At 33.2% G+C, this 18083-nt stretch overlaps 1 protein-coding gene across 2 annotated transcripts in view; it reads left to right on the plus strand.

The window, feature by feature from the left end:
• Positions 1–18083, plus strand: part of LOC138707717 (lysine-specific demethylase 7B-like) — a 95125-nt gene that overhangs the window by 62126 nt on the left and 14916 nt on the right. Inside the window, exons 11-14 of one of the 2 annotated variants that reach the window (XM_069837567.1) lie at positions 10267–10595; positions 13718–13854; positions 14604–14763; positions 17810–17997. In XM_069837567.1, coding sequence (XP_069693668.1) covers positions 10267–10595; positions 13718–13854; positions 14604–14763; positions 17810–17997 — 814 coding nt within the window. The remainder of the gene's footprint in view (positions 1–10266; positions 10596–13717; positions 13855–14603; positions 14764–17809; positions 17998–18083) is intronic. The other variant, XM_069837568.1, reaches the window with a different exon arrangement.

An 18083-nucleotide genomic window follows, 5' to 3' on the forward strand; every position in this document is an offset into this window, starting at 1 on the left:
TAGCACAAATTTTCGGAAATAATTAGGCCGTAAAATATATGAAGTAGTACAGCATTTTATATCATATCGTTATCTTCAAGAGCTCATAAAAGGATGTATAATTGTGTCATATCTGTATACTGTTCTGTGGAAAATTGTAATTGTATAATGTGCGAGTGTTACTGCAAATTTAAACTTGAATAATGAAGTAGATATTATTGTTATTATTAACTAAATTAATTTCTTCGTATTTTATTCCTGCTTTAGAGCATACACCCGATTTTCCTTTTATTCCATTTGTAAATTTCGTGATAATTTCTTTCATCCTTTGGACGTGTTTTTTTTATAATATTTAAAGGAAAATAGGATCTCGAAATTAATTATGTATCAGTAAGATAAACGTTTAGAATGTTTAGTTCGCATTTACCAGTAAACCAACCAAACACAGACAATTGGCGACATTTATTCAGTAAGAGAAAAATTTCGCGTAACATAGTGTGTTTTGAAGGAGAAATCCTCCATGGGCACTAAATACGAAAAGGAACAGGAGAAAGATGATAAAAAGGATGAGGATGAAGATAAAGATGGAAATGACATAGTGGGAAGATGAAGATAAAGGGGATGAGAACTGAAATAAAGAGTAGTTTCCCGCATAGATAGTCAATTGAAAATGGTGGCTCTGTTCAAACATTTTGGTGAAGCTAACATTAGTGAAATAGAATATTAGTAAGTCAATATTTTATTGTATTAGAGTACTTTATTTATTCTAATCTTTATATACTTTCTTCTGTTTTTATCACCTCCCTACTATTTGTTTCTTTATCTGCCAACATTACAAACTGCAAATTCTTTACAATGCTATAAAACATGCTTTGCGATCATCATTTGTTTACCGCATAGATAGTCAATTGAAAATGGCGGCTCTGTTCAAACATTTTGGTGAAACATTAGTGAAATAGAATTTTTAATTAGTCAATCAATATTTTATTGTATTAGAGTACTTTATTTCTTCTAAGCTTTATATACTTTCTTCTAATCGTGTAATAGTCAATTAAATCCCACTCTAGTTTTGATTTTCTTTAGATAAATCAAAACCTCTAGTGAGATTACTGTTGATAAAAATCCGTAACATGGCTGTCTTCAGAAAAGAAGTAAAGCTGGAGACATATGTCATATATTTACAACACACAAAATAATCTTGTGCCTGTATCTGAGAGCACTTGGCAAAATTTGCGAATCATTTTTTGCGCAGGTAAAAATTCAAGCCTGGTTCCTTATGAGTGGCCTAAGTGACTGTAATTTTGCTCAAACTTCCACCTGTAATCTGTCGTTCATTCAACAACAGTAAGAGAAGAGATAGTGACTATGACTACGAAGATGACGCATAAAAGATATAAATATCACAGCCTACTCTGTTCCCAGTAGCTTTTACCTTCAAATTCTAGAAGAGTGAAATATGATATTTACCACATTTACCATTACAGTTGTGATAATACTTGAACACTGAAACAGTCTCTTTTATGGGTACACACAAATCAGATGTATTTAGTTACTTCATAGCATAGTGTAAGTGAAATCGAACATAATTTCTGATGAGATGAAATTGGAAGCTATATTAGATTTGGGACATTCGTAGTAGTGAGAAATACTTTGTGTTCTGAAGTAATAATTTACATGCTGATGAACCTCCTGTGTGTACTGAAATGTTATACATGGCGTGAATGATTTCCTTGTCCATTATTTTCCCTTTTCCTGTAATCAGAAGCTTGTGAATGTTTTAAGTTTTTAATTTTGACTTTGAGTTGCTTGTTTCATTTGTTCAGCATAATTCCTCCCTCATAATACACTCTCACAATAGTGTGTATAACTCCAATAAATGTTCTTCAAAGACATGTTCATTCACATCTGAAGATAATGAATGTGTAGAATGGGTGGTAAGTATGGAACTTGCAAATTTTATTTGGAAATGTTGAAAGTCACACCAGATAACTGCTGTGCTGAAAAAAAAAAAATACAGGCACAGTTATTTGATGAGGCGTATATAGTGTGGCATCTCAATGTGTGCTACTTCTTTATCTGTTCATTTGGCTATCAATCTTTCATTTGTCTTTGATGTTCAGGTTAACACTTATTATAAAATATAAAACTTCCTTAAAAACATAAAACTTTAAAAGTGTTAAAACTATTGAAAAGTAATATACCTTCTTGATAGATGGTACTGTTTTGACACTGATGATGACGCAACACCAGTGTCGAAATAGTGCCATCTGTCAATAAGTTATATTACTTTTTTAAAAGTTTCAAGTTTTTAAGAAAGTTTTGTATTTTATAAATCTTTCTTTCTATTTATTTCATTCTCTAAGAAGTGTACTTAAAATTGCAACTTACAAGTAAATGTCAATAGGAAATGGCATACAAGAGTTAGCAGCACCAGTTCATTATGTCATGCATTTCGCGCTATTTTACTTTAAATCGAACACAATACTGGTACACATTTTTAGTTTTCTCTGCCCTAAATGTTATTTTATTATTATTTTTTTTTGTTTGGGTAAAAGTTGTATTAAATAACATGCCTTTTGAGTGTGTCATAACTGAAGACTAAGACGCAACTCCAGCTACAGTAATTTGTACAGTTAGCCTACTTATTCTGTAAAATATATCCCACAGACCTGGTCTTCTAGTAAAGTAGTTTTGTATTGTTCTTTGTTCTAGTGATAAGGATAATCCTGAATTACGGAGAATCTGTGGGTTTACTTCGAGAATACGAACCCTGACTCAGTCTTTCTTTACTATGAATTTCATACAATACATATTAGGATTTAAACCTGGGTGTTAGCTTGGACTAATAGTACATCTAAATAATATATAAATTAATGTAAATTGTATTAATCGAAAAAAGTCTATATTTGTTTTATTCATACATGGGATAATTAAAAATTATGGCAGATTTTAAATCTCCAAAACTTTGTTGAAGGTATGTTTGGTCAGTTGCAGTTCATGGTATAATTTATAGCTTGTTCAAGTTAACTGGGATATAGATTTAACACTGACAGAAAAAAAAAAATTGTAACGAAATTTGAGAAAAGGGGTTTCCTTTTTACATTGAAATTACAAATTAAAACAACTGTGTACAGGATTAGCTATTATTAAACTCACATATGAGAAGCTTGCATTCAGAAACATGTTTGCCCATGAAAGATGAAATGAGGAAAAATGAAAAAAAAAAAAAAAAAAAAAAACTGTGACACTGAAACAACATAATATGTCATGAATGGTTATATCTTACCAGTAGCTTCATTAAGCACTCTGTGAACAACGGTCTTAAACTAAAAAAATTCCTTCAAATACTTAATGTCTTACAAGTAAAAATATTCTGAACTTAAAAAGTTTTGAAAATAAACTCTGGGCAAACAAAGTTTCCAATAAGAAATTAGACAAAGTTTGGAAGAAAATAATATTTGACAAACACAGTACTATTAATTATTAAACACTTTATAACATAATAATCATATTTGAAAAATAATCTGCAAAAAATATCAGCATTTGCAATTTAAGTATTCCTGTCTTGGTAAGAAAATAGAAAATAATCACATTTTTACAGATGGAGTCCAATATCAACCTCCTTACAATCACAGTTGCTTTGTCCATTTTCCTCTACAATAGTATCATCTTCAGTAGCATGCATTAGTGGTTTATACTATTCCAAACCTAATACTTCATTTTCTTGCTGTGCGCAAGCTTGAGTACATCATTTTTTTTCCCCTATGAAATAGGATGATGAGGTGGTAACATTGTAGTCCTCTTTCTTCGAAGGAACAACTTGGTTTCATTATATTTCTCCACAATTGGGATGGATCATGCACTATGTAATAAGGCTCCATTATTACTACTCAATGACCACTTGATTTGTCCTTAATAAATATTCTTTTCATTTCTTTGATGTCTGTTACTTTTGATAGAATATGTAACAGTCCCTTAATATCATACAATTTTCTCGTCTTGATTATTCATCTTGATCACACACTTTTAACACTATATATCACTTATTGCCTCATTGATGCTATAGCTGCAGACACCTTAGGGGAATTCTACTAACAGTAGCTTTTGAAACTCCAACATTGTCTCCAATCGTTATAGGAAAATACCCTGTAGCATAATATCTTAATGTTAATAGTACCTGCAGCATAGGAGAGAGGTCTGTTTCTCTCTGTTATGTATTCTAACCTCTCGTGAAATTCATTGACAATCTTACTGACCACTGCTTTCTACAATCCATATCTCTTTACAAATTGTTCCTCAGGTAGATTTTGTGCTGTCTGTTAGGAACACCATTTAACATATTATCTAAATAGAGCAATTCTTCATCTAAAACATGATTTACAGCAGCCATTTTGTTTTTAGCCCCGAGTTAAACATTTAATCCAACTGAAAGTAGGTGTCAACTTAACCCCAAGCTTAACCAGGTGTTCAAACTAACTTCTGTTGAAATAAAATTTTATTCAAATCGAGAGTTAAAACTATATCACACGAGGTTAAGTTTTAACTCCTGTTGTTGAAAATGGGCCTTAGGAACATATACTTGTTTTTTTTTTTAAAGATGGGACATGACAGGAGCATTGCGATCGGAAAAACAACTGAATGTCACATAGCGTGGTAGGCCGGTTGCTGTGGTAACAACGGTTGAGTTGCCAAACTTACAGTTCGCACGTGGCGAGTGCTTAATAGCTCTCTTGGCGACATTTATTGTGCACACAATGTTAGCGTTGGTATGTTTCGTCTTTGATTCTCTGTCGATTTTTGTATTGTTTTCTTACCTTTGCATCAATTGTCAATGAATGTTTTAACGTCAGCCATCTTAACCACAATTGCTACCTTCCATCAGCTGGCAGCGTGGTAGTCCATATTGGCAACATGGCACTGTAGTTCCAAGCTCGGCTGCTTAACTGTCATGTCCCATCTTTCATAAAAACAAGTATAGTTAATATAACTGCTTTCATGTGGTCATGATGGCTGACATAAAGCTGAAACTAGTTAATAGGTAATTAAAACTTAGTTTATTGTAACACATGAAAGTGGTTATGTTAACTATATCCATAAGTGATACAATTTTCAATGATTTTCACCTCTCCAACTTCCTTGTAGATTTTCCTGTATCTCTGAGGAGTGAGAATAGTAATTTTTTTCATATTTTCTCAACTCATCCAAAGACAAGGTCCTCTGATAAATAAATCATGGCAGCAACCTTCATTGAATTTCACGAAGCCAGTGTGTTGTGACCGAAATTGGACTAACAAAGTTTTGAAAACAAGAAAGTAGAGAACATAACACATTATGAAAGAAATAACATATTTCTCCGCTCTAGAATTGTGAGACCAACAGAGTTATGATCACGAAAGCTATTCCTGACGTTGCAAATCCTATTTAAACTCACATTCCCATGGGTAACTCATTTTTGTTTTCGAGTGGATTGTGTTCTTGAATGCAAACTCCTCATACGCAATTAAAATAACAAATAGTACTGTACGTATATTAAACATCTTCCTTAAAAATGTTTAGACCTACATGAAAAGGAAGTCCTTCCTGTGATACAACATTACACCCATATCTTTATTCTTCTTAAAAAGGTTTTGTGTTTTGATTTCTACGTAATTTTATTGTCACCATTAGAAAATGTAGTGATGCAACAGACATGGTATATTCCTTATCCTATGCAGAATCAATAAGTGTCATTTTGTTACAAAGTTCTATGAAGGTAATTAATATACAGGTTGCTGTAGTGTTTATAAGTCTGAAGATTTAGATTACAGTAAATTCCATTGTCTGAGTAAATATTTATTGCTTTCCTCACACACTCCAAGAAATTCTGGTTACTGTATGAGTAGTCATTTTACACACTTCGATCTCTTTACAAATTTGACTTCATACATTATGAGACATAGTTAAATTGCAGAGGCCTATGCACTGATATTTCTCACTGCTTTCACATTAACTTTGTTGTAATGATTTCAAGCGAACGCATTCTTTATTGCTTCATATTACATAAGAATTATCTTGCTTTCCCTTTAATGCTAAACTAAACTGTAGCTTCAAAATATTATTAAATACAACACTATCATAAATCACAAACAGTAGTTAAATTTTGTTAAGCAATTTAACTAAGTTTCAATGTTATATATTGATGATGGATATTTTTAGTTGTTATGAATGACCAATGGGCCTGAATCGTATTGTTGATGATGATGATGAATGACTGTAAAAAGTCATTTGTTTGTATATATGTGAATATTGTGTAATTTATCTTCTGTTACTTCATTCAATTTCTTCTAGATTCTTTTTCCTTTCATTCTTTCTTCCATTTATTCTTTTCTGTTTGTGTTAGGTTATTTCCTTTTATTATTTCTGAGTTTTAGAAGTTCATAATTTAACATTGACGTGACTGAAAATAGTAGGTTAATTCTAAATTCTTCATATACCAGTCCTGGATTTTGTGTGTTGTGTGTACGAACATTGTAAATATTACGAAGATTTACAATCAAAGTAACTGTTTTAAAGTATATTTTCAGTAAACTTGGTTTTGGTTTATTTCTGAATATTTAAAGAGTATATTAATTGAACATGTATGATAGAAGGGAATAACCTAGTGGGATGTCATGGTGTGAAAATTATACAACACTGTGTTGTAATAATTTTTCACATCAGTTTGTTTTTCGCATGATAAGATAAGTTTTGATTCGGATTTTATTCTTCCTCTACTGTAGGGGCATATTGTGATGGATAAGAAAATTAACTGAAACATCAGTGTTATTTATAATGTGAAGTTATTCTCCCAATTTTTTTACATGGTTCTCTCAATATGTGAAGTAATTGCACTGATGAACATGTATCATTGTATACTGTGAATTGTCTTACTCATTTAGCCATTGTGTCACTGTTGCTTTCATACTGTTGCCATCTTTGATTTGGAAGAAATGTTCCATACTGACATATTGTATATAATGCATTGATGTAAATGATACAAAAATTAAGTCATCCTTTTGATCTGTGGTGAATGTATATGCCATTGCAGTCTAGATGATATGTAATTAATTTTTAAGGGACACAATATGTTTAACATAGCTTCTTTCAGAAGAGAAATAGTTTTACTGCATATAAAAGAATCATTTTCTGAAAAGAAAATCGTGGAAAAATTCCCTATCACTTCCTTGTCCAGAATTATTGCTTCGAAGGTTCTAATGATTGTTAAAACTTCCAGAAAGTTAGTGGAACTGGGTAGAGAAACACAATAGGCCCATTGAGACTGTATGCTAAATTCTTGCCTAATCTGCCTACAAAGTCTAGTCTAGTCTAGTCTAGTTTGATCTTTTGTCATCTAATCTAATATAATCTAATCCCAAACTTCTCAGATATCATAGTAATGTTGGATTCTGCATATTTTCCGAGTTAGCAGTATGTATACTGATTATCATCTCTAAATTGTATTGTATTTGTTTCTCGTAGATTGGGGGCAGCGTGAAACCATTCATTGATCTGGCTGAATGATTAAGATACATTTACCTCAGTGATACATAGGAACTCAGCAGTGTTATATGTATTAAATTGTTACAAATGTTGGGAGTAGAGTAAATTAATTATACAATCATCTTGCCTGTTTGCGTTGAAGTTTTTAATATACCGTTTTGTTTTCCTCCCAGAATAATCTCATAACTGTTAGTTACTAATTAAAAATATGAATCTTTAACCCAGATTTTCCCACTGTCCTTTTTTAAGGACAGTTGCAGTACCTTCGGATATTATGTCATTGTTGGTGTTAGGGACATTTTATAAGTTGTGCGATAATGTTGGTAGTATTTGTTAGCTTTAGAAAATATACGTTCCTTGTTTCAGTTTATTTCAACATCATTTAACCGATTTTTGAGAGTAACTAATGTGCTACTGTATTTTTATCACAAAAAATTTTTTGGGCTTATCTGGGTTAATATGCAATTAACAGAACTCTCGCGCTTCTTTATTTATGTATTAATTCTGCAATTTAATTTCTTTACAGGTTAATGTACACAATAATCATGCATGTCAATTTATTTCTGTTTGTGTCTCTTAAGTTGCACTCAACTTAAATGACTAAATGATATGATACCTCCCTAGTAGAAAATGCACAGTGTGCCTGATTTAAAACATTACCATTAAGCAGCACTTTTAACTTCCTGCATCTGTGCTAGCGCCTTTCATAATGTAGCATGCCAAGTATTCAAAAAGAACCTTTTGAACAGACACTCATCATGACCACTGACTATTATTATTATTATTATTATTATTATTATTATTATTATTATTATTATTATTATTACAAATAAAAATAAAATACGTGTCATTATTTAAAAGCATTTACCAGCCTCACATCTTTGTTATCTGTCAAAGAAATTCCTTATGGAACTGAATTTCTTGGTCTGTGGTTTCTTGCAGTTGTTCCGGAGTATTGGGAATTGTCATTTACTCTTTAGTTTAATACTCACTTTATTTTATTTTATTTATCCATGGCGTGACATTCTATGAAGGGTCAAGGTCGACTAGCCAGGAGCTGGTCTCACGTCCATATGCCTCAGCAGAGATGATCATCCAACCAGAATGGAGGTATCGTGTGGTTAGCACGATGATCCACTCAGCTATTATAGCTGGTTTCCATAACCAGATTTCACTATCTGTTGTAACTCCCCAAATTTATCACGATGTTGGGTGGGCACTGGTCCCATACATTGGCCGAAATTTTATGAGAAAATTCCTTCTCCATGAAGACTCGAATAAGAGCACATTCCGTAATGCAAGTCTTAGGCATGATGCCTTAGTCCATGATGCTCATCCAGAGGTAAAAATCACAAGCTGTTATGTCCGGGGTTCGAGGTGGCCACAGGCTTCTGTTTATCAGTGTGTCATCTGTCTGTTTATGGGTAAATTTATAATTTTGGGGAAGACACAGTGTACAAGACAAATCCCCGTACTCTGAAACAGCCATAGTAAAGTATAACAACAAGAAATTAGCACCGTAGCAAGAGTGAAATTGTACTAGGTAGTAAGAAATTTCGGTGTAACTAGTGCTGAGGTAGTTCCGTTGATTTCAGAAGTGAAAATCATTGAATTTATAAGGGATTTTTTGTGGAGATGCAGTTGATTGTATATGCGAGGTATAATAAAAACGTAAAGTAACAAAACCTAACCTGTTATACAGTAGATTCGTATATGCAAGGCATATAAGCGGAGTATGAAGGGAACTATCTCAGAATTAGTTTAGCTGTAATTTCCTTTGCAGATATAAACATATGTGAATGTCGATGGTCAATATTCTCAACATTATCTTTGAATCTGATGAGTGTTTTGATAATGTAATAACAATTAGTGATAATGATATGTGACTTCAAGAAATTCTTTGCAGTAAGCTGCTAACACTGCCATTGGCTGTTACGTAAAAGTGCCATTTTAGTGGTAAGGCTTTAAATAGGGCACTCTATGTTATTGTGTTGAATTCTAAAGCTGAACACTTTCTCATAATTTAGTGATACTAAATGATAAAGTAGAATCAGTAAAATAAAGACATATGTCATGTAAACTTTGCAAAGCACTTGTAATTTTATCTACAATATCAAACAATAGATATATTTTAGTTTTTAATTATTAGTGCTGCAGATGTAATTGTCGCTTACAAAGTGATTAGCAGCTGTAGTGTAGTGGGTAGCATAGGGCGTCTAAATGGAAGATATTCAAACATATCCAAAATAAAGAAACAGACTTCCTCTAGTCCCCAGTTTGTTGCCCCAGAACTGGATTTATTTGAATATTTTAAATTATGAATAATGTATAACATTCTGTTCTGGAGGTTCACGTCTATATAGCATTCTAAAATGACGCCGAAAAACTGTAACAAACAGACCTATAACTCGGCTGGCCTAATATGCATTCATCATTTTCTTATATTATCGAAATTGTTTACTGAAATCTGTTAAGGTCATAAGCTGACCTATGCACTTGAGTAGGGCATGAATAAATATTTAAGAGATTTCCTTTGTGTGCAAACCGGAAGTGTGTATACTAAATACCTTCATATACTTTTTAAAACGCTTGGGAATATCTTTCATCAAGACACCCGGTATTTGTTGATAATATGAATGTAATTTTAAAATAAATCTTGATTTTCTAAAATTTAATCTCAGAAATTTTGATGAAATAACATATGAAGAGTTTTTACAGAAATGTCGGAAACATGTTTAATAGCAAATTAATGGAAGTGTTGTTTTTTAGGTGTCAATGAAAGAGCCCTTGAAGCTGACTCTGAAGGCTGTGAACAAGTCTCAACCACCAACTCCTCGCCCACCATTAAAGCTGACACTGCCAAAACCAGCAACTTATCCTTATAGTACAAATGCCTTTGGGGCAAAGATAAACGATTCCACAGATGTGGATAATGCCGTTCTCAGTGAGAACAAGTTGACTAGACGGTCAATAGATAATCATGTAAAATTAAAAGAAGAGGAGGATGATATCAAACTTCCGAAACCAGAGTGTCCTGTATTTGGAGAAGAAGCAACTGCTTTTCTCAAGAGTGAAACTGTGCTTAAGTTGAAGCTAGGGTGTGTATATATAGCGTTTCCATCCCCATTCAATAGTCTTAAGACTGGGCGAGTTCTGTAAAATGTGGGACAAAAGTAAAGATATTTTTATGTTTCTATTCTGTCTGCTGCATGCATCGCTGTAGAATATCAAATGTGTTATATTGTTAGGAAGCTTCTCTTTGATGTGTTTTATGAGGCATGATCCTATAAAAAAAAAATGTTAGTGCAAACACTTGTGATGCCCCACTTCGATTACTGTGATATTCTGCTTACTGACCTAAGCGTTACTTCGGAGCAGAGACTACAACGTGTTCATAATATGTGCGTCCGTTTCGTCTGCAATATTCGCCGGGCTGATCACGTAACACCATCCCTCGAAATGTTGTCTTGGCTCCGTCTAGAAGATCGTAGGAAAATCCACTGTCTTTCCCTTCTCTTTCACATATTTAATTTCTCCACTCCTGTCTATCTTGCGTCTCGTTTTCAAAATTTATCCACCCATCATAACCTAGACACACGATCACAACACTCCTCAGTATTATCCATTCCTTCCCACTGAACATCCTCATATTCATCTTCATTCACTGTTCCTCGGCTTCGGAATTCCCTACCGAGTAATGCCAGGGACTGTCAGACATCAAACCAATTTAAGAATAGGCTAACGAAATATTTTTCTAACAATTCTTGTTAACAATAATAGCTGTTTCAGGTTTCTCAATGTTTAATGGTTATATATATATATATATATATATATATATATAAATTATTTCATTATTATTATTATTATTATTATTATTATTATTATTATTATTATTATTATAACTATTTCTTATCAATGTTTATTATTGACACACTAACATTACTTATCCAACTTTCATTATTTACTTTCATGTTGTTTTATGGTCTAGATATTAATGTAATAACTATGTAAGCAATTGTATTCAATTAGAATTAGAGTCTGGCTGGGCGAAGAGAAGGCCTAGTGGCCTTAGCTCTGCCAGATTAAATAAATTATTATTATTATTATTATTATTATTATTACCGGTATTATTATTATATCTTGTGGACATGTGATGCCGCATTTTCTCCCCACATGTACAGATGCGGAATTAAAATTTGAACCGAGTCTTGATGGAAGTCCACCTGTATGTAGGCAACAATTTCGCACGACTATCATATATATATATATATATATATATATATATATATATATATCATCATCATCATCATCATCATCATCATAAACATCACGGGTTAGGCTGTCCGGCCTGTTCCGTCCCAATAGTTAATTGAAGTCTAAAACTGGTCACTCCAGCATCATCTCGGCCGTCCTACATTCCGTCATCTCATGGGTCTATAGTTGTGCAGTTTTCTTGGAACTCTGTCTGATGACATTCTCTCTACATATTCTTCTTCTTCTTCTTCTTCTTCTTCTTCTTCGTATTGTAGGATTAAATCCTGTCTTTTCCAACGTTGCCTATTCTGATAATGGTGACTAGCTTTCTTTCCATTGTTTAGGAGGTCATCCCAAAGGTCTTGGGGTGTCTAGTTTTCCTACCATCGCGATTTTTGGAAGTCGTTCATCTGTCATTCTTGAAACGTGATCTCTCCATCCTTTTCTTCTTCCTTTGATCCATTTTGTCACGTCTTGTATTCCACATTTACTTCTAATTTCCTCATTTGTTTGTCTGTCATGTATTGTGTAACCCGTAATACTCCTGAGCGTTCTCATCTCTGTTGTTATCATCATCATCTCTACATATTCGTGCCATTTATTTATAGTTATGTGTTACATAAATTATATTTGAAATGCCTAATTCCTGTCTAATGTATTTGTTTTGTTTATGATCTAACAATGTATATCCTGCCAACGGTCTCAACAATTTCATTTCTGCTGCCTCCATTCTTCTTTCTTGCTGTTTAGTTAGGTTCCAAATCTCTGAGCCATACACCAATGTTGGTATGACCATTGTTTTGTAAAACTTTAGAACTGTATCTGTCCTTACCTTCTTAACGAAGGTTCTTTTAACTGTTCCCATTAGTTTTTGAAATTTTAATATTTTTTTGTCAAAATCATTTATATTGTCATATGATAATGTGCAGCCTAAATATTCAAAATGGTTCAGTTGTTCTACTGGTTCATCATTAAGGATTATTTTTAATCTTATTGGTGTTTTTCCTTTGAATCCCATAACTATCCCCTATATTCTTTCTCCATATTACATTGCTATAATTCTAATTTCATAAATTATAAAGCTCTTCACACTGTTGGAATTAATAAAATAAGCTTTGCGTCATCCATTTCATTATACCTTCAGTATTACCATGGTTGGAGGCCTTCCAATCAATATATTTGCTGTGACATTCTCTATTTCGATCTTGGACCATACGGAAATTCGTTTAGAATTCACTGGCCAGAATTCTAATCAGAATCTGGCCATGCGGACAGAGGCGATACGGCTGAGTAGGCGATGCTCCATTTAAAATAATGCAAAGAATAAAAATCCGAATGCGCCATACGGATTCGTTCCAGTAAGTGGGCGCCTACCTTTATTGTACCATCTCATCATTACAAATATTCCACTAGATAGCAGTAGTGTCCTATGATGAGCTGTTTTCTTGTTACCAGTTGTGCCAACTATACAATCTTCATTGAATTCTATGGACGATTACTAGTCAAGAAGGTTTTGTTGATTCAATTTAATTTTTATTAAAACAGTGGCATTTCATTTCAGTTACTTAATATATATTAAACAATCTCTGATACATGACTATCCATAATCTTACACAGCAGAAGCTATAATATAACCTAAATAATATAAAGAAGATAAGTGATAGAAAAGTTTTAATTAAGGATGATGAAACAACATGAATCATTTTGAAAGGTACAATGTTATCAAACAAAGAAACACATGCTGGGGGGGTGATAAAAATTGTAGGATAAGCAGCCATGATTGGTTGAAACACGTTCTGTACCGTTTTATTTGTCAAAAGTAGTATGACGTAGTAAAAGTGTAATCGTCAGAACAAAAAATTCCTTATTAGTTATCTTTACTTATTTTCATATTGAAAATTTTATTTTAGTCGTAATTTGTGTCAAACTTTGATTGCACATCAATGTTGATAAAATTCTCTTACAGTGCCAAAAATTCCGGCCGCTCAACCGACTCTGTATATGACTTTCATGATGAAAGTGACGAGGACAATCTAATGATTGATGAATTACCGAAAAAGAGGAGGCATGTTCTAGAACCATTTTCTTCACTGAAGCTACCAAGTAAGTCTCATTTCTCTTACACAACATTTCACTACTGAATTTTTACCTAAAATTATATACTGTAACTATCTTCTTGCTTTTTTCCTTCATTCTTAAGTACTTTTATTTCGGGCATTTTAATTAAAACCAATTTTCATTTCGAAGTTAATAATGTCCTGTATTTGTTTCAATACCTTACCTTGACATATTCTTTTTTACTGTACTATTTCTGATTTATATTTATTAAGTTTATGTTTAAGTAATTTTGTAGGCCCTTTTACTTTCTTTCTGTATTCCATGAAGTATTAAACAAAATAAAACTGTGAAACGAAGTGGAGTGGGAGTCTTTCTTGGTTATTCATATCTAAATAAGAAAACGTTCAAAAAAGAATATAAATCCAGCTTCACGAATGAAAGTGAAACTTCAATTTAAAAAAAAAAACAGGCAGATTATTACTTCACGTGAAAATTTAACTATTATTTTAGAAATAGCCCGAAAATTTTTAAACATATTTGCATACATTCCTATGGAACATCACTTTTTAATTCTCATGTTTCTTTTTTTAAGTTCTAAAGTTCTTTTCTTAGGTGAGCTTCTGCCACATAATTCAAGGACTGCCTTTATTTGGAATCTTGAAGAAGAATGTTTATTGTACCACTAAAGTAGTAAGGTCGTATGTAATTTAAAATTACCTGAGTTTTGATTACTGGATAATTGCAAAATTTGTGCTTCTTAAAACAGATTCTCTCTTTGACTGTCACTGTTTTAGGTCTATACTTAAATGGCAAATCTGAACCCACTTCTGAAATGGATGTAGCCGGTGAAGTTGATGTTGTTTCAGACACACCAAAGAATGGGATTGAAGAACTATTGAAAGCTTCTGGATATGCAGACCGCAGCGAACATACTCCAAGATTAGAAGAGTTAGAGTAAGTTTATTACTGTATTGTTTTATAATTTAAGTATAGTGTGAGAAGGACAGTAGAATCTTGAAACAAACTTGAGATAAGTGCTATTGAAGGCAACATTTATTGTATATACACCTACACATATATACAGTCGAACCTTACTTACTTATGGCTTTTAAGGAACCCAGAAGTTCATTGCTGCCCTCACATAAGCCCACCATCTGTCCCTATACTGAGCAAGATTAATCCAGTCTCTACAATCATATCCTACCTCCCACAAATCCATTTTAATATTACCCTCCCATGTATGTCTAGGCCTCCCGAAAGGTCTCTTTCCCTCCGGTCTCCCAACTAACACTCTATATGCATTTCTGGATCGCCCATATGTGCTACATGCCCTGCCCATCTCAAATGTCTGGATTTAATGTTCCTAATTATGTCAGGTGAGGAATACAATGCGTGCAGTTCTACGTTGTGCAGCTTTCTCCATTCTCCTGCAATTTCATCCCTCTTAGCCCCAAATATTTTCCTAAGCACCTTATTCTCCAACACCCTTAACCTCTGTTCCTCTCTCAAAGTGAGAGTCCAAGTTTCACAAGCATACAGAACAACCAACAATATAACTGTTTTATAAATTCTAACTTTCAGGTTTTTTGAGAGCAGATTGAATGTCAGAAGCTTCTCAACCAAATAATAACAGGGACATCTTAATAAGAACTTATAATAATCAATTAACTGAGGATGCGACAAGTGTAGGAGTTACCACGGTAAAGAAAATTTCATCCCTGAGTCTCGACAACTATCAGTCTCCGACTAAAGAACACAAGAAGACTAAATTCTTTTCTGACAGAAGCAAGACTTTTCTCATGACCTACTACACAGAACAATCTATGAGTGTTATCAAAACAATGTGTCACTTATTTCAGAGAACTTGATTCAAGTCATGTGGAAAAGTTTGAGCTATGTTTCCATTCTCTTGCCACAAATAGTTTATGTTTAAGTTTAATTATTTAATTTTCTTACTTTTGTGTCTAATAAATTTTAATTCCTAAATAACATAGTCGTAACAGTCAAAGGGTTCATAATGTATTTAGCAAAAGACTCGGTAACTCTTTAAAATCTTATGTTTGGCACATGGGCAGGGGATGGAATAATTTTTTATAGAAACATTTAAATCTGTGTCTGGTACCGGAAGTATGATCTATGTACAAGAGAACAATTGTTCGTCGTATGACTCAGATGATGCTTAGATCATACGGTTATATTGAAAACGCACAATTTTTTAAACTGTTCTTATCTGTTTCTGTATTATCCTGCTAATTTATTTTTCATGTTTCCATTTTTTGCTATAAACGAATTATGTATGATTGTTAATTTTTTAATCATTACATGTACTTTCTTATTTTTACCTGTAGTGGTTTTAATTCCTAAATGACATGGTCATATAATGTTTTTAGCGAAAGACGTGACAACTTTATAAAATCTGACGTTTGGCACATATCAATGCTGCTTTCTGGTATGAGGATGAGGCGCGGACATTAAGACTTGTCCCAAAGTATATATATTGCAAACTCTTCAACATTTACATTTTCTTAGGTTCACAGTCAACACATTATGAGAGGGAGCTTGAGGCAACGAACATTGCATTAAAACAGCTACTGAGGCAGACAAGTCTTCAATAAAGCAGTGCTTTTGAGTTACTCAGAATCATCACTCTAAACAATAATTTTCCCATACCATTCTGGCAGTAAAATTTTAAATACACTCCAAGAAATCGAAATACTACAAACTTCAAAAAAGAAATACCATATTAGTGACTCCAATCCCACTGTGGAATTAAAGAAGATGAGAGAGCTAAGTTTTGTCGAAGAAGTGGACCAACATAAAGGAACAGAGCAAGGAAACATTTCATTCCACAAATCAAAATTAAACATAAAATATAAAACACAAGGAATCTGTTTACTATGTATTGTATGGTTTTGTATAGCTTAGCTGATGAATTTATATATGCTTTAAATTGAATAGTAATCTGTATAGCCCAACTGATGAATTGTTTATGCTTGTAATTTGAAGTCATTTGCATATGTAGTATCAATTTTTGCATATCTCAACTGATTGGAGTGTTATGTTTTTAAATTGAATTAACTTACATGCTATGTGTTATATTTTATAGCTCAACTAATGAGTAATTGTTTAGGTTTGTAAATTTAATCATACAATTGCTGTGTACTGTACATTTTTTGTAGCACCACCAATGTAGCTCAGTCTGCAGACTCACTAGCCTGCTGATCCGGAGCTGCGTTCGGGCTTGGGTTAGATGCCCGTTTGGTCTCATTATCTAGTTGAGTCTTTTTCCGAGTTTTTCCCAACCGTAAGGCAAATGCCAGGTAATCTGTGCCGAATCCTCGGCCTCACCTCACTTCATCTCTCCAAAAAAAATTGTAATCTTATAAAATTTTGTCTTGTTCTACATCTTAAAGTTTCAGTGCTAATGTAAGATCTATGGAATACAATAAATGAAGTGAAATGAAAATGAAAATGAAATGGACATACGAATTCCAACAAAAGCCTAAGTCCTGAAAGAATTGCTGGAAGATATGTACCATATCCCATATTTGCTAAAGAGCAGTGCATTTGCCTTATTCCAGCTAGGCAGTGGTCGTGACTGCCTTGCAACCCTAACCTACAACTCTCCTGAATATGTACTATGCAAGAAGCTAGAATCTGTAATGAATAGGGATCATCTCTTCCAGTGTGATGCCACTGATACCATTCTGAAGATCCAAACTGATACTCCGACACAGCTTGTAAATTATTACTGAAAAGTATTATCAACTAGCTAACTAGTTTTCAAATGTTCCTCTACAGAGGCACTATTTACTAGCTACCTGAGTTCAGAAATGCAGTAGGTTCTCCTCAGATTCATTTCTAAGTTGCAGGGCTATACAGATCTCGATGTTCAATGCAAAAATTGAAATTACTGTCGATGTGTAAAATATTCCATTGTCATTCTCTTTCAGCATGAAGACTTGTTTGTAACATTTGCACATTTATTTTTTTGAAATAGCTCCGGTAGAGCTTCACCTTCAACTAGAGAGGCAATAGCTGGAATGTTATCTATAAGCCGTGCTTTCATGCCTGAGCATGGAGGTTCAAAAGATGAATTGACGTCACCTCGCCTGCGGAGGAAAAAGATTCAGTTTTCTGATGACTATGGGGAGAATATTGACAAAGTACACCAAGATGATGATTATAGTAAGTTATTTATTGCTTCTGACATGTGTGTTCACATGTGTGCACGTGTATGTTTGTATGTTTGTTGCTAAGTGTGAAACCTATAC

The sequence above is a fragment of the Periplaneta americana genome, chromosome 10, assembly GCF_040183065.1.
Source record: "Periplaneta americana isolate PAMFEO1 chromosome 10, P.americana_PAMFEO1_priV1, whole genome shotgun sequence".
NCBI lineage: Eukaryota > Metazoa > Arthropoda > Insecta > Blattodea > Blattidae > Periplaneta > Periplaneta americana.